General features: G+C 40.0%; 1 protein-coding gene across 3 annotated transcripts in view; it reads right to left on the bottom strand.

Moving 5' to 3' along the window:
• The window catches only part of Aass (aminoadipate-semialdehyde synthase), a 57,159-nt gene that overhangs the window by 27,788 nt on the left and 3,839 nt on the right, over positions 1-25,532 (bottom strand). The window contains exons 2-12 of one of the 3 annotated variants that reach the window (XM_036182209.1): positions 24,064-24,156; positions 20,002-20,301; positions 18,353-18,529; positions 15,650-15,734; positions 11,694-11,761; positions 11,447-11,593; positions 9,672-9,750; positions 9,428-9,555; positions 6,833-6,981; positions 3,950-4,072; positions 3,493-3,604 (exon numbers count right to left, since the gene is read on the bottom strand). In XM_036182209.1, coding sequence (XP_036038102.1) covers positions 3,493-3,604; positions 3,950-4,072; positions 6,833-6,981; positions 9,428-9,555; positions 9,672-9,750; positions 11,447-11,593; positions 11,694-11,761; positions 15,650-15,734; positions 18,353-18,529; positions 20,002-20,211 — 1,278 coding nt within the window. In that variant the 5' untranslated portion in view covers positions 20,212-20,301; positions 24,064-24,156. The remainder of the gene's footprint in view (positions 1-3,492; positions 3,605-3,949; positions 4,073-6,832; positions 6,982-9,427; positions 9,556-9,671; positions 9,751-11,446; positions 11,594-11,693; positions 11,762-15,649; positions 15,735-18,352; positions 18,530-20,001; positions 20,302-24,063; positions 24,157-25,532) is intronic. The other 2 variants (XM_036182208.1, XM_036182210.1) reach the window with 2 other exon arrangements.

The following is a 25,532-nucleotide window of genomic DNA, read 5'->3' as shown; positions in this document are numbered from 1 at the left end:
GGAACTCAAAGAAGAAGCCATGGAGGAATGCTACTTGCTGTCTTTCTCACTCATGCTTAACTAGCTTTTACATACAGCCCAGGAACACATGACCAAGCAAGGATGATAACAGCAGTGGGCTGGACCCTTCTACATCAAGTAATAATCAAGACAACCTGCCACAGAATCCACAGAAGAGCCTGATCTGTAGAATTCAATTGAGGTTGCTCCTTTCAGATGACTCTAGGCTGTATCAATTTGACAATTAAGATTAACCAGACCAAGTGGAAAAGTAAACGGGTATTAGAAATCAGACTAGTTTGTTAGGGGTATAAAAATGGCAAATTTAGAGAAAGGGAGGTCAGCCTTTGTATAAGTCTCTTCTCTCTCATAACCCCCAAACTGAGCATGTACAGGCCAGAGTACATTAAACATCCAGAGATAGAAGTCACAAATTTCTATTTAAGCTGGCTTGTTCTACAGATGAGATGTAATTTTCAATAAGAGTCTAAACAAGTGGAGTCTAACCCTGCTTTTAAAAAAAAGTTCACCATTTCTTAGAGCAACATCACAATCCAGAATCCCTATAATATAATATTCAAACCATCAAAACACAGTGAAAACTATGACCTATTCTCAAAAGCAGGAACAATTCAAAACTGTTAATCCTAAATTTACCCAGAGTGTTGGAAGGATGAGATACAGCAGTGTTCCCTTGTCCACAGTTTTGCTTTGCATGGTTTTTGTTACTCAGTCAATTACAGTGTGAAAACAGTCAATATAGATTCCTGAAATAAACTATCCATAAGTTTTAAATCATATATCCTTCTGAGTAGCAGATGAAATTCCGTGCTGTCCTGCTGCATCTCACTTGACCAGTGTATCTACATTGTATATCCTATCCACTCACAAGCTACTTAGAAGTCATCATGGTTCTCAAATTAACTGTGATGGTAATTTCAGTAGCTTAATGCTACTGGACCCTACATCTTTCACCTCACTTTCATCACACAGACATTTTCATTAAATTGCCAACACCAAAACAAGAAGTGTATGCAATGCACAAGACATTTTGAGAGTGAGAGACTACATTGACATAAATTTTACAAGATTTTTATATAAATTTTATCATTGTCTCTTTCATAATATTTCACCCAGTTTATAAATTAAACTTTGTCACAATTATGCAGGTATTATGAAGATATGTATGTAAGCTTTAATACTACACAGTTTCAGACATTAATTGAGGGAGGGTCTCAGATATGTTCCCTGAAGATAAGAGAAACTAACATAAAGATCACAGAATGGCTTTTTAACTATGCTCTCCATATGACAAAAAAAAAAAAAAAAAAAAAATACACTCATGATAATGAAAGCATGGAGCTGGGCAGTGGTGGTGCACACCTTTAATCCCAGCACTTGGGAGGCAGAGGCAGGTGGATCCATGAGTTTGAGACCAGCCTGGTCTACAGAGCAACTTCCAGGAAAGCCAGGGCCACACAGAGGAACTCTGCCTCTAAAAACTAATGATGACAATGATGATGATAATGATTACAATGAAGAAGCATGGAGATTCTCAGCAGGGCAAAAGAAAGCTACCAAAAATAACCAAATAACAACCACTCTCCCCCGAAAAGTTAATTTTAGGACTGTAACATCTGAAATTAAAAAGTGCACAGATAGCCTTGCTACTAGGACAGAAGCTACAAAAGCATTTCAGATCTGAAGCATTCTTCTGAATTCTGCAGGCACCTGCACTCACATGCACACACCCAAGCATACACACGTGCAATTAATGATAATGATAATAAATATTCCTTTAAAAAAGAAATTTGGTCAGCGGAGAAACAATGACAAGGGAAAATGAACACAAAATACAGCTGGGGACATATACTGTTCATTGTTTCCCTAGACACGTGCCATATAGGCACTGAGACATTTTTATCTCTAGAGTGTTAAAACTTGGGAAGCCATTAAGATTATATACTACAACTGTAGTAAGACAGGCCCATAGGGTTGAGGAAATTGGCTCAGACCAGTTGCCAAGGCGTGCACATACCATAATCCTTATGAGTCAACTTGGAGTCTGCCTGAGAGTCTAGCAACAGGAGCTGTCAGAGTTCCTGGTCACTGTCAGAGTTTCTGGTTGCTGTCAGAATTCCTGATTGTGCGGAGTCTGTCTGAGGGCTTAGCAACAGGGGCTGTCAGAGTTCCTGGTTGCTGTCAGAGTTCCTGATAGTGTGGAGTCTGCCTGAGGGCCTAGCAACAGGTGCTGTCAGAGTTCCTGATCACGTCCAGCCAATGAGGGACGACTATGCAATACCACCAGATTGCAAGCAACACAAACTGGATGCTGGGAGGAGGGTATTTAAAGCCTTCCCCCTTATTAAATAAATTAAACAAATGTTGTTTGCCTTCAACTGACTCCCGGTGTCTGTGCAGTTGATGCTATACCTTCTCACAACTTCCCCCGAGGGAGCTATTAGGATCCAGCAACACTAAAACCACCTAATTTTAGAAATGAGATATCTGAGTCACACCTGAGTCTAAAACCTAGCTGATGGCCAGTCCCACTTGCCATTAGTATTCTCCTAATGCCACTACTTCCACGCAGAGCCAACTTCAGACACACTGCAGATTTAGCACTGCATTGGCACATGATAGACAGTGAGAAACATCGCCCTTAAGTTTTCCTCTGAACTCCGCAGGCACATCATGGTATGAGCATACTGCTGTGTGCACATGCACACATACAAACGCATCAACAAATATCTTTCCATAGTATTTCCTAATGCATTCATCCTCTTATATCTCCTGGTTAACCCATTGGTTACTCATAGAAGACAACTTCAGACTAGACATTTTGCTTCCATTTCACAGTGGGGGAGAAGTGGGGAATGAAGACAAAGAGCTGCTGTTCAGAGTTTAGAATCTGGGCCAGAGGTCAACTGTTAGCAGCAAAAAATAAAGCATGGCAAATCTGGACCCAAGATAAACACTAACAGGAGAGTTTCTTTGGTAACGGGAATGGAATCTAGATTACACAGCATTCCAGAATCAATCACAGGAGAAAAACACCAACTCACCATAAGCTGTCACAGAACAAAACACTACTGGCTGGTATTCAGTAATGTTTACCATACTTCTGATTATTCAGATCTGTTAATTATAGCACAATAAAATGCCCCAATATAAATTTGTCTAGATAGAAAGGGAATTGAGGATAAAGTAATTTTACCTCATTCCATGACATAAACACCTAAATAAAATGTATGTAATGAGATGAATGTATAATTGTTATTGTAAGCATGAAGTCAGCAATATAATCACAGTCCTCATGAGACAAGTAACAGATTATATAGAATAAAATAGACCTGTAAGTACATTTGGGCAAGGACTGGCATTTCATTTTACAACAGATTTCTTAGATACAGGAGACCAGAACATTCATAAGCTCACTCCATATTCCTACCTAAGGTCACAAAGTTGCCATGAGGCTACCAGTCCCCTTACCATTTCTTCAACATAAGGGTAAAGCATGTCTCCAAAGTATTCTGTAGCCTCAATTGGAAGCTGTGCTGGCAAATTGTCAATGGAACACATCAGAATTCCGGAGCCTTCAACACTAGAAGAAGCAAAAAGCTTTATTCAAATGCACAAAATATTACTCGAACATTGTATATTTTCTCAGCCTTTATCATTTACAACATTTGTTTCTTGAAAAACAAAGCATGTCACTATAAATAAGACTGCTTTTCAAACAAATCCTTTTCTTTACTTGGCAACCCATCTCCCATTTAAATATAGCATATATGAATTTAAACATTAAAATTTCAACGTGTTTTTTCCATTTCTTTTACTGTGTTTGAGCATGCACCTACAAATTTTCACACCTTCATAAAGAACTGAAATGTTGAGTACTTTAAACTAGCACGTCAAGGTAAGGTAGCAGGAGCTTTGACAAACTCACCTGTCGTGAATAATATGCTGATCTGCATCATACATGCAAAAGGGTCTCTCTATTGTAGTACACTCGGTCATAAAGTCTATAGACCCTCCTGTGTCTGCTGAAATGTCACATATTGCCACAAGTCTGAAAATAACATCAACACTCACATGAGAGGGTGGAATTCTCAGGCCTTCAGGAAGACTAACAATGAATAAAAAGAAAAAGTGCTTGAAACAAATTGCGTTGTGGATGCCAGATATTTTCCGGGAACTTAGAATCTTTCTCCTACAGTTCAGTCTTCAGAACACTGGGTTGTTCTAAGACACAGGGTTCTTTATTGTCCATGAAAAAAAAATAAAGAAGGGAAGGTAGCAGAAAGAAAAGGGGGTGGAGAGAATCCCTTCCCTACAGAAACATTTGCTAGCAGACAGAATAAGATGGCCTGGTTCACCATCTGTAAATAACTATTCTAGACAGTACAACTGCCTCTCCAGGGCTCCACATCCTTGGATTCAGCTGAGAACTGAAAGCACTTGAAAAAAAAATGTTGCACCAATATGCGACACACACAATTTTCCTTCTCATTATTATTACCTAAACAACACAGCACAATCATTTGTCCAGGACTCTTGAGTAATGATTTTATTACCATATGTCCACTGTACAAACAGGTTTTAACTTTTTCATCCAGGTATATAACCTAACTGATTATACTCATTCCTTTCTTGCTTGCTTCCTTTTCTCTCCTTTCTTTTTCCATTGGTGGGCACTGAACATAGAACTTTAAGCTCTCTATCCTATTATTTTCTCCTTTCTATTTTAAATCAGGTATCACAAAGTCTCCTAGTCTGGCTGTGAAGTCCCTCTATCCCAGACAGACCTGACACTTGTAACCCTCCTTTTTATACTACTCACATGTAGCTGTATATCACTCACATGTAACTGTATAGTCACTCACATGTAACTGTATAATCACTCACATGTAACTGTATATCACTCACATGTAGCTGTATATCACTCACATGTAGCTGTATATCACTCACATGTAGCTGTATATCACTCACATGTAACTGTATATCACTCACATGTAACTGTATAATCACTCACATGTAACTGTATAGTCACTCACATGTAACTGTATAATCACTCACATGTAACTGTATAGTCACTCACATGTAACTGTATAATCACTCACATGTAACTGTATATCACTCACATGTAGCTGTATATCACTCACATGTAGCTGTATATCACTCACATGTAACTGTATAATCACTCACATGTAACTGTATAGTCACTCACATGTAACTGTATATCATCCACATTTAGTTGTATATCACTCACATGTAGCTGTATATCACTCACATGTAGCTGTATATCACTCACATGTAGCTGTATTACAGGCCAACATCAGCAGGCCCAGCTGACTGTACTAGGCATCATAAGCAACACAGACCTGATGTGAAGTATAAAGAATATGAGGAACTTGAATTTCTGTGGATGTTGCTCTCTGCTAGGACTTAGAAACCATACCCCATAGACAGGAAGAGTTTACTGTGCTACGTGATTCTCCAGGTATTTATGTGGAAATATCCAGAACTACGAATGGCAGTCACAGTCTTTTGAAGAGACTAGTCACATTTTCCTGTCCTGTCTCCAGTCACCACATGCCCACATAGGGTTGTATACTAGAGTTAACCTTGCCCGTTGTTACACTTTAGTGGTTCTGAACTTATCAAGTAACAGTCCTACACTGAAATGCTCCTCTTCCCAATTCCTTTGCTGAAAGGTTTTGCTGAGACCAGAGTTAGCCACTCATCAGACACTTTAAGAACAATTTCTAAGCTTGGGGGGAAGGTACTGCTTTATCTTAAAAAAAAAAAATTAGCAGGCCTTCCAAGTTGTTTTTGTGTCTAACGGGCCCTTCAAAGAAACTCACAGGAACAAAAATAGTAGCACACTCTGGCCCATGCTTTTAAGAGATAAAGCTTGATGTTGCAATAGCAAATGCTCTGCCAGGAGGGTTTCCCATTCCTCATTTTCCAAATATGCAATGCATAGAAAAGCATTGCCTTGAACTGAGCACATCCAAGAGTGATCCAAGAGTGTCCACCTCTACAAGTCATGAGGAGTGATCTCTATGCAAATATCTAGGAGTTTCCCCAACAAAAGTCCCTTGCTTTCTTTACTGAGGGAGACATCCTTTTGGATATTATCCCAAATGCTCTCCTTACTTACTACAAGTAATAGAATTCGCTTCACTATCATTGCAGAGCTGTGCTTATCAGCTTTGTGCTCATAAATGATCCAACCAATGTGTTCTGTTACCAATGTGCCTACTTCATCTAATCTCCTGTTACATTGTTTGTTGTTCCTAGTGTTCCATTGGCATTTGCTTCAGAGCAGCAAACAGTCCAACTACACTTCTCTGAACTTTAGCTTAGCAGAATCCCTGTTACATAAGATGTTTCACAAATATTTATTAATTGACTTATTTAATATTTAAGAACTAATTAAATGCCTATTTTATACCAAGTACTTAAGGTCAAGAAAAAAATACTCCCTCCCTATTTTTCGGGAGAATAAATTCCAGTAGGAGAAAGAACAACCATAAACACAGGAAAACAGATGATTGTGAATTTCTCAAAACAAAGTAACAAACTAGAGAGGAATGAGAATAATTAAAGAGATTTTTTGAGGAGTGGGCTTTGGAACCAAACAAGTCAGAAGTTAGTCTCAGTGGGATGGGTAACTGTAAAATGCTTCCAGGAGGTCAGGTCAGACTATCACCACATCTCTGACATGCAGGAACAATATGTTCTTTGGTCCTTTAATAATGGTGATGCAGCATAAACAAAACAAAACAACAACAAAACTTCATTTCTGATGGCACATAGTCCTTACTTGTGTGGTAACTCAGGGCATCCTTCAATAGGAACACCTGAAGACTTCACTGGGGCCAGGAGACTTTGAGCATCCTGGCGAGTTAGCAGGCGAGGGGTGTTTTGCTCCCAGTAGATTCCATTAATTAAACAAGTTGTATAGGGTGCAATCTGTGAAGCAAGTTTAATATTCAACAAAACAGGATGTGGCTTATTTTAATACCATGTACTGAAAGAACACTGATTAGAGCAAAGCCCATGACAGATCATCAGTGGTATTTCTGTGGAACATTGTGTTGTCCAGGTCACCCACCATCTTCTGAGAAGAACATAATAGTCACCCACCGTCCATTGTAGAATTACTCCATGATAAGATATCAAGCTAATAAATGCATTCATATTTTATTCTGTAATATATTGCACAATTAGGAAAAATAAAATAGCAAAGAATCAAGTGACCCAGAACTCTATTTCCAGTTCAAATACTGTAGAATATAACACTAATCATACTCAACTCCTCTAAGACTATTGCTCTTACCCAGATGGGGGCAGCAGTCCTCAAAGGAATGCTCAGATAACCTCTGGGGAAGTGCTTCCACTTATATATGTACATACACATGTGGCAAGTGGTTCAGGATAAAATTAGGGGCAGAAAATCAATGAGGGGCTCATCCTTAGGAAGACTACCTCCCATTCTTAATGTAGTATTCCTGATTGCCCTTGTCTAGTAGAACGGTCAGCTCAGAAATCACACATACAGGTAATACTAGACAGATTGACAGGTTGGATTTACATATTTAGGCTCATACCCACACTATAATTTATATATATATATATATATATATATATATATATATATATATATATATATATACACATTTGTACACACACACACACACACACATAAATACTCCACATGCATACATAGAGACAGATATAAAGAAGAGACCATGAATTTGATCAAATAATAGTACATGGAGGGGTTGGTAGAAGGAAAGGGAGAACTACGCAAAATATGTGAAACTGAAAAAGAAGTGAGGGCTCTTTCCAGCCTGTGCCAAGCAGTGGGCATCTCTTGGGACAACTGGCACAAGTGCCCAAAACAGTGAGTAAGAGAAAGCTCTACCCCAAGAAGCAGAAGTATGAGCTGGGACATCCTGTCGCCATACTAAGATTGGGCCTTGTCATATACACACAGTCCGAGTTCAAGGAAGCAGTTAAAAGTACTGTGCCCTAAGATTGGATGTGGGAATTTTTCCTGGGGCTCTGAACGTTGTACTGAAAAAGCAAGGATAACTGATGCTGTCTCCAATGCACCCAATAGCGAACTGGCCTGCACCAAGACCCTGGTGAAAAACGACACTGTGTTCATTGGCAGCACACGGCACCAACAGTGGTATGAGCCTCACTGTGCCACTGCCCCTGGCAACAAGAGGAGCAAGCTGACTCCTAAGGTTTTGCCTTGGACAGATTATTCCTTTCTTCTTATCTATTCCTACCTTTTGGAATGGAATGCCTACCATGAGGCTAACCTGCTACTGTATCTTAGAAATATCCAGCTTGGTTTCTATTTTATATGGCTCTGCAGCCAAAGATGTTAAACTTGAGTTCCAAGTGAGACTCTGGAATTTGAAGTTAATTTGAGTTAAGACTTTGGAACTACTGGGGATGAAATGCACATATGCTAAATGTGAGGACATAAGTTTTATGGGGCCAGGGACATAATACTATAATTGAAATACAGTTGTCCCTTGAACTCATGGAAAGATTAATCAGCAAAGTCTTATGTTAATGGTATTTAGAGAGTAGAAGCTCCGTGCAACCATGGTATTAAGAGGTGGGGCCTTTGTAAAGTGATTAAACTAGATGAAAAAAGAATGGAGTATCCATGATGAATCTTCATGGTTTAATTAGAAGAGGAAAGAGACTACATGGATAGAGATACACATGACCTCCTACCATGATGTGATGCAGCCTATAGGAATCTATGAAAGAGCCTGAACCATGCTTTGTACTTCAAGCCTCCAAAATGGTAAACTAATAATCTTATTTCTTCAAGCCTCAGGTACTTTACTTTAAAGATGTGAGCTGATGTTATGGTTACAATTTTTTGCAACAAGAAGAATAAATCTTCGGAAATCTTGCCCAGTGGTTGAGCACTTGCTGAGATGTGAGAACACTAGGTTCATTCCCTAATACTAAAAAAAAAAAAAAAAAAAAATGTTTTTTAAAAAGTTAGGACACATTTACGTTTAGATCAAGCCTCAGAGACAGTGCATTTTTGTCAATAGTGCTAAGTGCTAATTAGTATAGGCTAACACAAAAACAAGGATCTGCAGAAACATTTAGAACTAATGAGCACATGCATTGTGAAATAGAGAGAGACTGTGAAGCCATGAACATACCCACAGAAACCACCAAAAGTACTAAGCAAAGACCACCTCAATCCAAAGTATCAGTAGGAGCCAACTACTAAATCCAACACTTTAGAACCAAAGGACTCATAGTAAGTCTACACAAGGACCTGAAGAATCAAGGTACACATTCACAATTTCCCTCTCAGAAAACAGCTTAGCTCTGGTGTGTCATAGCAACCAAATCAAAGCCAGATACTCACATCTGTATTAAAACGACTTTTGTAGCGCTCAGGATATTTCTCGTATTCTACAGGATCATACACACCATCTGTTTTCCTGACAAGATGATGATGGCGACTTAACACTGTCCCATACACTTTCCTGTGGTCTTACAAAGAAAGAAGAAATTAGTAAGGTGACAAATGATAACGATTGGTGGTGCTAAAATATTAACACAAAGACTATCCAAGACAGTGAAAGAAAAGGTCCTCCCGCGCTGCTTACCTCCAGTTTTTGAAACCTCTTTTAATTCATGGGGCTCCACATACTCACAAGGTAACTCATTAAAGACTGCTTGGGCTCCCTGTAAATAGTGCATGAGAAAAAGAATCAAACCTCAGTAGAAACATGGCCGACAGATTTCCTGCAAGGATTCACAATGGCGTCGTTCCCTTTGCCCTGTCCTATAACCAGGATCACAACATAGAAGTACAAAAGGGGTGTCATGCTGGTGGCTTACAAGCCAGCTTTGGTTTCACTTGCATTAGAAGGGACTGGACCTAATAAAAGTGCCTATTTACTTTTTGATTCACTATAGAAATTATTTTAAGTGGGAAAACTGTCTATCACAAAAGGAAAAGATCAGATGCATGCTTTACAATTTAGCACTAACATTAGAGATTCTATTTGTAAAACTTCTGCACTACAGACCTATTTTTCAACTACAGGTTTCTCCAGGAGATTTCAAATGCAGCTTCAACACCACTCCAGAAGGAACTGTTAATCCCAGCCTTTATCTTCCTTAGTATGCTGGCTGGTCTTATGTCAACCTGACATACAACTCGAGCTATCTGAAAGGAGGAAACCTCAATTGGGAAGATGCCTCATTAAGACCTGGCTGTAGGGCTGGAGAGATGGCTCAGAGGTTAAGAGCACTTCCAGAGGTCCTGAGTTCAATTCCCAGCAACCACATGGTGGCTCTCAACCATCTTTAATAAGATCCAATGCCCTCTTCTGACCTGCAGTCATATATGCTGTGTACTAAATAAATAAATCTTAAAAAAAAAAAAAGAAAGAAAGAAAAAAGAAAAAGACCTGGCTGTAAGGCATTTTCTTAATTATCAATTGATAGGGGGGGCAGTCCTTTATGGGTGGGGCCATCCCTGGTCCTGAGTTCTATAAGAAAGCAGGCTGAGCAAGCCAGGGGAAGCCAGTCATAAGCAGCACTCCTCAATGGCCTCTGCATCAGCTCCTGCCTCCAGGTTCCTGTCCTGTTTGTGTTCCTGTCTGATTTTCTCTGATGATGAACAGTGATATGGAAGTGTAAGCCAAATAAACCCTTTCCTCCTTAACTTGCTTCCCCTGGCTTGCTCAGCTTGCTTTCTTATAGAACTCAGGACCACCAGCCCAGATTGGAAACAATGGACTGCCCCCACCCCATCAACACTAATTAAGAAAATGCCTTATTGTCACAGAAGTAAAAACCCTAAGACACTTAGTTACTAGCAAGATTCCAAGCAGTTAATGAATAAACCACCCATCACCTGAAAGTTAGTGCTTTATATCATTAACAAGGAGTTATCAGAGGAAGAGGAGGGAGGAGTGGGGGGAGGGAAGAAAGATGGAAAAGTACAGGGGCACTTCAAACTTCTAATGCAGTGGTTCTCAACCTGCCTAATGCTGCCACCCATTAATACAGTTCCTCATGTTGTGGTGACCCCCAACCATAAAATTATTTTCATTGCTACTTCATAACTGTATTTTTGCTTCTGTTTTGAATTGTAATATAAATATCTGAAACTCAAGATATCTGATATGTGAACTTGTGAAAAGGTTGTCCAACTCCCAAAGGGATTATTACCCACAGATTGAGAACCACTGCTCTAATAGATGACATCAGCTAAAAGCAAAGAAAATGCTTGGGCTGTTACTTTTCTTTGCTACAGCAAAAACAACAACAACAAAAATACTCCAAATTAAATGGTCATTCATTCTGTTTGAAATGCCCATGAAATGTTCAACATTTCAGCTTGCTTGACAGAGAGGACAGGTAGAGCTACCTTTGATACGTTGCCAGTCCCTGTGAACACAAATGTTAAGGGTCCTATTGACTTTGGCATTAAACCCAGGGATATTTCATAGCCTGCATCGCGGACAGCCTGCACAGCCTGGCTGCTGTTCCTGTAGTTGTGAGCCATGCCAAGATGCTGGAAGCAAGCACACACAATCCACGTCAGTCCACTAGCTCAAATGCGTTTCTAGGCTGAAAATGTGACGTGTTTCCAATAAATAAATAAAATCTCTCACCATAAAAGGTGTATGATGTCCCAAGGCAAGGAGCCTTAAACCCATTCCATGTAAAATATTGATCATTCCTGTCACAGAACCAGATCAATAAAAATACCATTAATTGAGTGGAGTTGACTAACAATGCACAAAATAAATTCTGTTCATAGGCATTTACCAGAAGGAATGATACATTTTTCTCTTTGTTCATTTTAAACCTGCTGGGTACCCTAAAGAAGCAAAGATGCTAGCATTTCAGATTCAGAAGGAACCTCAAGACATCTTGTCTACGTCCTCTACTTTCTACTATCAAATACACTCACCCATCTACATCCTCACCTGTTTTTTTCTAATACTGGCCCTGATAAGAAGGAAGAAAATCACTCTTCTCATCAAAGGCTAATTTCTCCTGCTTTCTGCAGGTCCCAAAATGTCCTGGCCCTCCACAGAAAGAAATTTACCTTTGAGTAGCTCCCTCATAGTTCTTGTCTGCAGGTGCATTCTTATCAGTATTTTAACATACTCCAACCTCCCATACCAAAAGCAAGCAAACAAACACAAACAAAGTCACCATTGGCCTAGGGATCCTAACAGATATTTAGTGGCCTACATCACTAAACTGGATGGAATTTTCAAATCCTTATTTACTTGTCAGAATTATTCTTGGACAGTGTAGACTGTCTCTTGGATTGATACTCTAGTCCCCTCAGTATCTCTGACTTGAATGTATCCTTCCTTCATCCTTCCCTTCCTATCTCATTATGTAGCCCAGGCTACTCTTGAACTCACTATGTAGCTCAGACCAGCCTCAAATTCCAGAGTCTCCCATCTCAGCCTCAAGTACTAGGATTTCTAACAGGTACAGCCATACCCGTGGCCAGAATCTTACTTTCTTTAAGCACCTCTCTGTGTGTATTATATTAGCACCCTCAGGATTCTCTTTGGGGCTCCATTTCCTTCCTGTCTTCATTTCCCCTTAGGTAATATCATCACATCCTAAATGTAAGTATTTTTTATATATGTATGATCCCCAAGTCTGTACTTTTGGTAGAAATTTTTCTTTTTATTTCAGGATGTTGCCAATCATCTTTTCTATACATTAAGTGGGGTGTCCTCAGACATCTAAAACTTAGCATGCCTATAGCAATGGCCTCATTACCTATTCTCCCTTTGTTTATAGGACTACAACCTTCCGTGCCTTTTCCAACACCTCTGCCACACACACAACTCTACCCAGATTGCTTTTATCTTTTTGTTGAAGTCAACTTTTAAAAATAAATTGTTTATATGAAGTAAAATGCAATTCAAAATGTATAGTTTAATAACTATTAACAAATAGTCAAGCCTGTGTATCACAAATCCAAGATGGGAATTATTGCTACTGTTTGTATAAATTCAATGCTTTGGTTTTACATCGATGAGGTTGCAAGCACATACTCTGTTCTTTGCTTCATTTCAACTAGCCTGTTGTTTAGATTTACATCAATATTTTTACCTTTGTGTTACTGAAGTTTCTTATTTTATGATTATACCATCATCCATTTCTTTTTTAACTGACACTTGTATTGTTTCCAGACTATTACAAATTTCCGTAAAAAATCATTTTTGGGGCACATACACACAATATGTTACATTGTATTACACATATACAATATGTATCTAGTTTAGATGGAGTGATAGGTGGGGGTAATAATGTTTCCCTCATTCCCTCTCTAACAAGAACCCCAGTGCCCAAGACAGTATTGGCTATTGCCACTGCCCTTGGTTATAAGCCATAACTTGAAGGTAAGACTCTGTTGCTGAAGACACCATATACTTCAGACACAGGACTTGAAGGAATCAAGCTGGAACTAGCCTGGAGGGCTCTTCTCCAAGGACCAGCTCTGATAGTATGGGAAAGTGCCTTGCAAGCTTCCAAGGGAGAATCACTAGTCCTCCCCAGCTGTAAAGTCTGCAAACCACAACAACGACTGGCCCAGCAATATATTCCCAATGGTGCAATAGTTCACTTTTATATTAAGAATAGTTCACTTTTATATTAAGAATAACCAACAGCTGTCTAATTGAGGTTAAGGCCTGCTCAGTAGGAGGGAATGTATACCTTAGAAAAGACCTTACTACTGACATTTTCTAAAACCAATATAATTTCTAACTATGTTCTAAGTACTTTTACTTATCCTCACTAATAGTAGCTCTCATTCCTCATTCAAAGAAGCTTTTTTTTTTTCAGCAGATAAGAGATTATTATGAGCTGGGCGGTGGTGGCACACACCTTTAATCCTAGCACTTTGGAGGCAGAGCCAAGTGGATCTCTGTGAGTTCAAGGCCAGCCTGGGCTACAGAGTGAGTTCTAGGAAAGGTGCCAAAGCTACACAGAGAAACCTTGTCTTGAACAACAGAGAGAGAGAGAGAGAGAGAGAGAGAGAGAGAGAGAGAGAGAGAGAGAGAGATTATTATGGAGATCCACAATTGGCCAAAATACAGAAAATGAGTGACCCAGCTTTGATTGATACAGCTACAGTGTAACCCCTACATCTAAGACTCAAGGAAAATTATGGAAGTACCAGTGGGACAGGTCATCTGCTGCTGAATAGTGTCTTCTAGACATGGCAGGAAAGCTGTATTTATCAAGTATCAATCATATGGTTGCTTAAACAAGACCTGCACAGTGACATGCACCAGTTGATAAGCCAATGTAATGAGAAAAAATTCATAAGCTCCACCCCTAGATAAGGAACCACAGAGAACCAATGGCTGCTGAGAGAAGAGGAATAGGTTTTCTCCAGGAACGAGCTCCCAGATAGGTCACCCAATCCCAAATGGTCAGCCCCAATGTACATACAAGCAGCATTAAACTGACTCAGCAGGGTGTGTGTGTGTGTGTGTGTGTGTGTGTAATAATTTAAGAAGAGGTCATAGATTCCAGAGGGAGTGGTGTGGGGAATGTAGAAGGGGTTGGAAAAGAGGGAGAGGTAGAAATGATGTAAATACAGTACTCATGAATGAAATTCACAAAAATTAAAATTTTTAAATTAAAGTAAAATTCTTTTTGAGTCTCACTATGTAGCCCACACTGTTCTCGTATTCATGACAATCCTCCTGCCTCAAGCTTCTGGGTGCTAGTCTATCACAATAAGTAAAATTTGTTTCATGAAATGTCTTCCTTTTCTAAATGAGTAGAATTTACTTAATACTGTAAAATCCATCTTTTCTTGTGGTGGTTTCAGCCATTTGTATCTTTTAAAGGTTGGTCTAATTCATGAGTTCATCAAGCTCACTAGCCTTAGTACATTTTTTGTTGTTCTTTCAATGTTTGAAGAGGAGATTGCTATGCTCGCTCTTATATTTCTTCTCTCTGCACAGTGCCAGCTCCCTTTTTTCTTCATCTAGCTAGATTTTTCTCACTTTTAGTGATAGCAGAGCTTTACACATACCTAACCTCCCTTCTCCTTACTTGCTTAAATAGGTTTCAATCATCCATCAAGTCTCAGCATCAGATGTGCTAGCTCAAGGACAACCCTCCCAACAGCGATTTCCCGCTCAATGCCCTTCTTCCAGCAAGTATCATTATCACTATACTTGTGTGTTATCTTGCCTCCATCATTTTTTAAATAAAAGCCAACACCACACATGGTGTTACTTCTGAATCAATCAGCTTATTTCTGATGTCTTCATTTTCTCTACAGAGAACACTCACCTGGATAAGTTCCAAATGACCTGGAACAGTAATCAACAGGGCTCACCCCTCACTTGGTCAAGAAGATCCCCCCTTCCTCATTTTCTACTTATGATATCCCATTACCAAACATAACTTTGTTTCTCCAACAGGATCATCTAAAAAGCTAGAATCTATTCCTAGGTATTAACCTTTTGCCTGCTTTCTTTTTTGTTTTTTGTTTTACCAGTAAACATAGGAAAGAGAAAGCACACTTGCACTGCTGAGACACTCTTAGAAAGCTACACAGAGTCATACCTACCTGCCACACCTGCCCATTGTCCAAATGCCACTATCCGAGACCCTCTGTGATCCACCATTTTCTCATAATCAATGAGTCGGATTTCCTGAAGAAAGGGAAAGAAGAAACTGTTGCAACCAGGCAAATTCAGCAAGTAAGTCACACATAAAGAAGTAAAAATTGTATATTTTTTCCTCTCTTAGGAAATGCATGTTGATTTACTAACCTATTATCATCAGGGGCACCATTAAATGCTTTGAAAACGCTTGGTCACAAACCAGCTGTAATCAGAGCTAAAGGGATGAGCTGAGTGTTGAATGTCCTTCAAAGTGAGGAAAGGAAATAACGGAGGCAAAGGTTTCCTTTAAGTTATCACGTTACCAACCTGCCCAAGACCATTTGAAATATACCTATGTCCCTACTCATCATCAATCTTCTGGTTCCAAAGAAAATACATCCTTCCTAAGATGAATCCCTGTGTGTGAGCAAATCCTGGATCATTCCAAGTCCTTGCCAGTCAGTCTTCTTGAACTATTACCTCTTTCTTGCATGTATATTCTTCCTGTACATTGCTCCTGGGTCATTTTAAATACCCTTTTTACCTAAAAAATAGCAGCAAAAAGCCCAACACTCTCTTTCCCTCTCTCCCCTCTCTGGTTTATTCCCTCTTTATCTCCCTTCTCTTTCCATCTTCCCATTTCTTTTCTTCATCGTTGGCAAACACAATTTTTTTCTCTTTCTTCAAAGACCTTCCCTCTCTCAGAAAAGCCTCATTAATGTATTCTTAAAAGCTATGTTATAATTATACAATACTTTTATCTCTTCAAAGATCATAGGAGTTAGGGAGCCTGGGCTACACTGCTAAGTAGAACACAGAGTACTTACTTAGCATGTGCAAGGTATGGGTTGTAACCCCAGTACTGGGGGGAAATTGCACAATTTAAAATCAAGTTTACAAATGTAATGATAGTTAATGTATATTCAACTCTGAATGACTTGTTAGCATGCTGCCCAAAAGCCATCCTGCTGGGTCTGTTTTTATTAATTTTTTGATGAGGACCAAAGGTACATATAATGAAATGTCTCTGAAGTTCTCCATAAAAGAGTTTATTTGCTTTAAAGTGGTTTTGAAATTAATAGGAACATATTCTATTGCCCCATATAAAATCCATTTCCTCCATTGTTTGTACTGTTGGTAAATACAACCCTCTGTTCCATTCTCAGATTCTCTATCAAATGTTCTGTCATCCTTACTGCAGGCCATAGGCCTCAGCTGTGATCTGTATCTCCACTCACTCCCACACTCTTCCAAACTCCCAACTATACACACCACCTGGTCTCTGATAGTGCTGGTCATGAAAAGCTGCTCTCCTAGGCTACAGACTCATTTCCAACATACTATCAGCTTCTCTGACAGCTGTCAAAATGTAGGTATCCAACAAGCTAAACCCCTCTGCTACCAACATGGCCATCCTAGCTTGCTCTACTCATATACATGGCCATCCTAGCTTACTGTCCTCATATACATGACCATCCTAGCTTGCTTTCCTCATATGTAACATGGCCATCCTGGCTTGCTCTCTTCATATACAACTTGGGCATCCCAGCTTGCTGTCCTCATATAAACACTTTCTCAGTCTATAATGGCTCTTCTCAGTTGCTCAAGCCCATGCCCTAATCACTGGTGACTTCTCTCCTCAAATCCCACCTTCCTTTAATCAGGGAATTTTGTAGGACTCCCCTCTACAGTACAATTAGGGTTCCCTAAACATCAGTGCATCTACTCTACCACCCAGGAGCCAGCCACCCTCATCTACTGCCTACAGTCTGACTGCCCCTAGAATAAGTCATCTGACTAGTGTTTCTTTCCTCCTCCCAACTCCAACCATTACCCACATAATAGGAAGACTAAACACACTAGCATACGACCCACTCTATCCACCCATTCACAAAGACCCTTGGTTCTTTTTTTTTTTATATGCTTGACTGCTTGGAAGACTCATCACCATCAGACATGGCTCAGTTGTTTGTTTCCTTCAAATATCTTTCCAAATGCCACCTTTGGGATGAAGCCTTATCGACAGTTGGCCTGCCTCCTCTTGGTGTCTGTGTCCCTTTCTCCTTCAGTACCATATCTCTTCTAACAAGTATTTCCTGGTGACATAGGCTGCCTTATTTGCTTATCTCTATTTCCTCCCACTGAACGTGGCACCAGAAACACAAGAGTAATGGCTATTTTGCATTTTTATGCTGGTGAATTGTTTCAGACACATTGTAGGCACTCAAAACTGTTTCACTGAGTGGGCAGTCCCATTTTAAGGAGCTACTAATGTTTTCACAGTATTTCAACCTCAAAATATACTTCATCTCTTATGACTAGTAATGAATGTAAAAGCATTTCTTGTCCTGTTCTTGTGCCATAGAGCTGTATAACCATGATCTCTGAGGCTCTCTCTAGCTCTGGAATTCTACATGGTGGAATTTCACACTTGACCTTATAAATTAGTAACTGCTTGTTTTGGGGGGATGGAAACAAACATTTACCCTTCCATTTTGGAATATATAAGATAATGAGATGCCTTGTTTTATGTATACTCCAAACCTGTACAGCCAAGGACAGCTCTTCATTGGGTACCCTGCCATAGACCACATCTCCTACTGAAGTGAGAGACAGACATACTGTTCAGTTCCACGTTACTGCTCATGAATACCGGTCACAATTACCTGTTTCAGGAGCTCATCCAACAAACTCATATTGGCTTCCTGGGCCTTTATTGTGTGGGAAAAGAAGGCATAAGTCTTCTTGGACATAAGTTTTTCCTCTGGAGGCCTTTTCACTCCCAAAATTAGACGAGCTTCTGTGATGTCCTCCTGAAGAATGCCACCAGCTCTGGCATACTCCTGGGGATGAAATTTGGACCTAAGGTTACTCTTGCAGATTGTAGTGGTCATGGCTTTCTCTGATAAAAAGTACAAAGGTACAACAACCTTCAGAAGGATGGGGTCTGGTGAGGGATGGGGTTTAGTACAAATAACAGTGTGGCTTCCTCAATAAAGATATTATCTATCCTGCTTGGCTTTTATAGAGAAAAAATTTGGAAAATCCACTATTCACTCATATTTAAGAGCAGATTAAACTTTAATCACAAATGGAGACAGGAGGAACAGTTGTTCAAGGTCATCATTGGCTATCTAGTAAGTTCCAGGTTAGACTGAACTACAGGAGACCCCTGTCACAAGGAAAATAAAAACTGTATGTGTATTTTGTACAGATAGCATACAGTAATGATAATGGTGGAGATATATTTCCACACTGGAGACATCATCTGGGAACCACCACAACCAATGATCACATATTGCTGATGGTGGGGCATCTTGATATCTTGAGCCTTTGATTTGGTACTATGGGAAGATGATATGTGACTGAAATGTATGCCCCAAAGGTCTAGCCTAAATCTAATCCTAAAAATACAATCAGACTAGTTCTATTCATAACATGTAACAGGTCAACTTCTTAGACTCTTCAAAAAGAATCAATGTCATTAAAATAAAACCAGGAAAGGGGGAGATGCCCTAGATCACAACTAAAGATATAGAACAATAGCCTGTAGGAAGCTTAGGTAAGCCTCAATGGAGCCAGTGGGGAATTTGAACACAGATCATATGACAAGCAGGGCAGGCTGCCTAATATCTGCCATCCCAGCACTTGGGAGGCAGAGGAACAAGGGTCAGAAATTCAAGATCATTCACGGCTACACAGAGAATTAAGACAATCTTGGCTACATGAGGACTGGTCTAAAACAAAAGAAAGCAAAAAGGAACTGGTTGTGTCCTCGTGTGAAAACAATACAGTGGTTCTGTAAGAAAGCACTGTCTAGGAGATGCCCAGAAAAGCATTAAATGCTAATGTGTTAGAATGTCTGCAACCTACTTTCAAATGACCCAGGAAAGGTAAAGCACATACATATTCCTAAAACTGGAATGAGACTATAACTTCTGTTATGATTATTTCAAAAAGTAAACAGAAAGATGAATGTAAAGGACTATCAACATCGCTGCTGAGGTACAGCCTCATGAAGAATAAGCTGTGCCTAAAGGAGAACATTCCTGGGTGCAAGAATGGCAACTTAGTCTTTGACTTTCTAGTACCAGAAGTGGGGCTGCGCCTGAAGGAGAGAATGACTGAGAGACTCAAAAACTTCTGAAAGCAGACCCTTAAACCCTCAGGGGGAAAACATGTGGAATGGAGTGAAAATAACACTTTTAGCAAAGTAATGGAATCAAAGTGAAAGGAGCACATTTGGTTTCCTTTCAGATGCTTCTGGATCACCACTGTTGTGTTCACAGGTATTTCTAAAGTTGAAAGTAGTCACCTTGTCGTGAATGGCCCGTCGATTGGAAGGCTGTATCAAGACCTTGTATCCCAGTTTGGTGATGCCCTTGATGTGCTTGGGAGCCAGTGGTGCCCTGCGCTCCCAGGCATTCACATCCTCTCTCCGGAGTGCCATCACTGGCTTGTGGTGGAGACCTCTGGAGAGGCAGGCTCTCAGCCTGGCCAGTCTTGGCCTCTGCATTCGAAGCATCTTCAAGTCTGGTAGCTGTAAAGGCAAGTTTCAACAGCAGCACAGAAAAGAGCGGAGGGCTCACAGATGAGTTCTGGTCTCCTTAGAAATCTGTTGCAAAAGAGAACCAACCCACTTGATGGACATGAGCAGGACAAATATCTGGCGGTAAATGTGCCTTTAACGAACCAAATTGAAGTCTCCAAAGATTGGTCAATGTATGTAACTTCTTAAATGTTTTATTAAACATGCTTTTAGGATAAAAGCTTAAACATGTTAGTCTAATATAGAAAGGGAAAGAGATAACATATATCAGTCTTTACAAAGTGGTCCCTACTTTGATGTGATAAAGCTTGAAATTCCTAAAACCGCTTACAAGCATCTTCAAAGCTCCTCCTGATATTTCTCCCTAAGTTTACTGAATAGGAGTCACTCAGTGTGCTCTGCCACCTAGTGGCCGTAACTGAAGTTTTTTGTTTGTTTGTTTTTTGTTTTTGTTGTTTTTGTTTTTTTTTAAATGTCCACAATAAGATGTATCAGCCAAAATAAAAAGGAATCATGTATAAACCTTGACACCGCACGATAGCCGAGTTTGGTGGCGCATGCCTGTAATGCCAGTATTCAGGAGGCTGAAGCAAGAGGGTTGCCGTGGGTTCAAAGTGAGTCAAAAGTGAGTCAGGGCTACACAACCAGACCCTGTCTCGAAAATGGGAAACAAAACAAAACACTTCATGATCATTTTCCTAAGCTGAATTTAACAAAAATACTGTTCCCTCAACTACTGTAAGTTAAAACCAACCACTAATGGCATGAACTCCTTCACCGCAGATTCTGGCTTTCCTCTCACAGGTCAATAAGGCTTCCTTCTTCCCATACTCAGCCCTCTACCCTGCTGGTCCCAACCAGTTCTCTCGCTGCTAGTCAAGTATGCACAATTCTACTCATTTAGTCAGAACAGACATATTTACAAAACATATATTCTGTGTCCTATACAAATAAGTTTTATATAGGCTTTCCCATACAAATATCTAAGTCTAAAAGTATTTACTTTACCCTTTTCAAATGCTTGTATACACCTTGAAACCAAATATTCCTGATAATTTTAATTCAGATGCTATTGTTTTCCTATGTAAGGTTGACAGCAAAGTATAGGGATTATGTATTCTCAAAAAATAATCCTATCCACACTTCATAGTTCTAGAAATTCCTTACTCATTACAGACAGCACATAGTGAACCTTTTTATGTTATGAAGTAACACATTACAGTTGGGAATTCAAGCTCTAAGGAATACCTTTCTCACAGATGGGGACAGTGACCAAACACTCACAAGTACTTGCTATCTATAAATGTAGAGAGCATTTCACAACAGAACTGTAGATGTAACTGTCTTGTTAAATAAGAAACACAGAGACATTTGCAGAGTTAAAAGCCAAGAGTTCAGAGCAATAGCTGAGAGCTGAAAACCTTACCCTTCACTGCTGCTCTGTCTTTCCTCTCCAAAAGAGACCTACTTCCTGTGTCCTGTCTTTTATATAGACTTTCTGTTCTACCTTCTCATTGGTTGGAAACCCAGCCACATGACCTCCTCGTCACTGCCTGTCTGTACAGACCTTCAGGTCTTCTATGGTTGGTATTGAGATTAAAGGCATGTGTTGCCATGCTGGCTGTGTCCTTGAACACACAGAGATCCTGCCTAGCTCTGCCTCCCAAGTGCTGTGATTAAAGGCGTGCACCACCACTGCTCAGCTTCTGCTATGGCTTGCTCTGACCCCAAGGCAACTTTATTAATATACAAATAAAATCACATTTCAGTACAAATAAAATATCACTATACGGAACCAGAGGAGAAAGCAAGGAAGAAATCCAGGAAGAGTCAGCTGGACACAGCAGAAACCATGCCAGGTACCAGAAACACAGCAGGGTACCAGTCCAGTCTTTGGCAGAGATGAACTGCATGATGATAAGAAGAGGTAGAAACTGGTGAGGTAGGTAGGTACCCTAAATAGTAGTACTGAGAATGTTCTTGCTGAAGACCAAAACTTCCAAAAGAGACTCTTTACAGGATGAGAGGAATTGAGACAAATTCCTGAACTATCTGTGGGTAACTCAACTGGATTGACCAGCCCCTCCCCTTCCCCATGCCTCACCCAAGTCTCTGCCAAGACCTGTAAAAGCTCCCAGAGTAGCAGCTAGAAAGTATGCTGTTTCCTGGCCTGTTCTTGCTGTACAGAAACAGAGCCCTCTCCGTCACTCCTAAGCTCTCACTTGTGAACTATTATGAACCTTCTTTCTAAAACTCATCTTCTGTGGTATGCATTTTATTCTCCGAATTCAAAACACAAGAAACTGAATGTCAATGACCCGGGGCAGCTTTCATGGCCAATAAGTTTTGTGGGACCCTGTTTCCATACACTAAACTCACCAAGAGTCAAGAAAGGCACAGTTGAACAACATTTCACATATCATACAGGTGAACATACTGGTGCTTAACATTTCAGTGGAGTATTTCTAACACTACATGCATTTTTTTACTTATTCATATAATTTGGTTACTCAAAAAACTACATTCAATTTAAGCCCAAGTCTATAACATCTACTGTCCCCAATCAAAGGACCACATACAATGTCTCATGAACTTGAACCTCTTTGTTCCTAAATACCAACTCCACTATCGTGTTTCCTTTGAACATGAACACACACACACACACACACACACACACACACACACACACACACACTGCACTTTCTGAATTCATAGGTGACCATATTATGAGTTTCCCTTTAGGGCCCTAAATGAAGGCATGTACATACATTCCCGTTAGCTAGTGCCCCTTCTTCCAAGCCCCAGCTCAAGTTTGATGATTAGCCAAAGTCACCTTCCCAAACTCAGTGACATCCTCTCCTTTTCTGGGGTGGGTGTGGGCTTGGAGACAGCAGGGGACACACATACCATGCAAAGCCATACAGTCTAAGGGAACTAGAAGACAAAATCATCAGAAACTAGGATCCTCTTAAGGAAGCTACATTCACTTTTTGTAAGGAATTCTAAAGTGATTAGATGCCTGTAATTCACATTTTTAAATAAAGTAATAGTTACCATTGATTAAAAACTATAAACCTAGCACTATGCCTCACCCTTCACAGACACTAACTCATTTCCTTCTTGCAAAAAATCTAACGTAGATAGTATTATTGTTCCTTCCTCGCATACGAAGAATAGGACTCTGGAATCTGACTGGGTGGTTCACTTGAGCAGAAGCAGAATTCCTAGGATGAAGCCTAAAACCTGTGCTTTTCTCTGATTTGGCAGAGGCCAGGGATTGTTCCAGACAAGGAGGTTTGACACACTGCTTCTCTCACCAGCTCTGACTACAAAAAGAAATCCTGCATCCAACTTTAGTCAATTATCAATGCTCGCCTCTTGACCTCTATTCCTCTGTCAACTGAAAGTCTTTCCTGAGTCCCTGCCAAGGTAAATTCTAGACCTCTGGGTGTTTGGGGAACAAAGGGGGCTGAGATTATAGGAGCTATTATCGGTCACTTGTAAAGTGGTGAACCTTGAAATCTGGTCTCAGCACAGAGCTTCCTGGTCACCTAAGGTCATTAAGAACTAGGAAATAGACTGGGGATGGAGCTCAAAGGAAGAGCATGTGCCTAGCAGGAAAGTAGGTTCCACGGCCAGCACATGGAAAGGAAGGGAATAAGCATGGATGGGGACTTCAGAACTGCACTGACAGGAGGAAGCATTCCCCAGCAACAACTGGGAGAGTTGCTCTGGATTGCCTGGTCCAGGATGTCACGCTTTCTGCAGAAATATTAGGAAGCAAATGCCATGTTTATTTTCAGACAAGGTGGAATGATTTTGGCTTACCCATTGACTCTAGTGAATCAGCTGACACTGCGGAGTGCTGATAAGAGGAGGCAGGTGAGTAGGAGGCTTTGAAGAGGACAGGAGAGGAAAGAGCTGGGGAGACACAAGGAAGAGGAAGAAAAGAGAAAGGGGGTGTCACATAATCAAGGGGTACAGGAAGACCTTTACCCTGAAAAGTCTAATCTTTTTCGCTCCAACACATTGAAGGTCAACATTTCAGATACAAAAATGTAAATTTAAAAGTATTCTTCTCTGTACCTTTGTGAAAAAATAAAAGACTAGCTCTACAGTATATTCCTACTCACATAGGTTCATTGGGAACTTAAAATGCCTCTAGCCATCACCAGAGTACCACGGAGACATACTGCTAGCAACAGGACACTCCATAGCAACAGAATTCAGAATTCGCTATGTAACAGCATCTCCAGTGGCTCTTTTTCAGGTTTTCACATTTGCATAGCAAGTAACTTACCAAACGAGCCATCTTTCCAGGCCTTTCCCGGATCTTTTAATTCTTCTAGCAAATACCGAAAATTCCTCCAAGTTTCTCCAACCTTTGTATAACTTTGTATAAGTAGTTACTCATGAAAAAACACTTTTTAAACTTAGGAATCACTAGGCCAGCAGTTCTCAACCTGTGAGGCATGACCCCTTTGGGGTCACATATCAGACATCCTCCATATCAGATATTTACATCACAATTCATAAAAGCAGCAAAATTGCAGTTATGAAGTAGCAACGAAAATAATTTTATGGTTGTGACCACCATGTGAGGAACTGTATTAAAGGGTTGCAATGTTAGGATGGTTGAGAACCACGGCACGAGGCCAGTGTAAAATCACAATACATAAAGACCTAAGCATGGCTTCCCTTAACTTCTACCACTTCCACTGGGACATGAATATGCTTAGAATTGTATATTCACTATCGAATAAATTAATACCAAATGTTCCATTTCTGGACTGTATACTCAGGCATGTCTTAGGGACAATTTGTTTGAAATCTTTACAACAATCGTACTCCCCATAATCCAGTGACTGAAACTACTCAATCACATGGAGAGGTTTTTCAATGCCAAGTTATTTGCAGCAATCAGATATACATCTGGATTAAATATAAAGAGACTAGAAAAGGGTTAGCATAGACCTCAGATGAAGAAATAACATAACATATAAGAAATGCAAATTGTTTATATCTTTTTAGTTCATTCAAAAATTTGCAGATGTATTTTAAAATATACTTGGTACTTTTTTAAAGATTTATTTGTGTGTGTGTGTGTGTGTGTGTGTGTGTGTGTGTGTGTGTGTGTGTCTGTGTGCGCGCGCGCATGAGCACATATTGGGGGTGTTAGTATAGCCACTGAATCCAGAAGAGGACATTGGATGTCCTTGGAGTGCAGTTCCAGGTATTTATGGACTGCATGACATGGGAGCTCGATACAGAACTCCGGTTCTCTGCAAAAACAGCCA

Source organism: Onychomys torridus, chromosome 3 (genome assembly GCF_903995425.1).
Source record: "Onychomys torridus chromosome 3, mOncTor1.1, whole genome shotgun sequence".
NCBI lineage: Eukaryota > Metazoa > Chordata > Mammalia > Rodentia > Cricetidae > Onychomys > Onychomys torridus.
The sequence above is the reverse complement of the archived record's forward strand: the minus strand, read 5'-3'. Positions and strand labels throughout refer to the sequence as shown.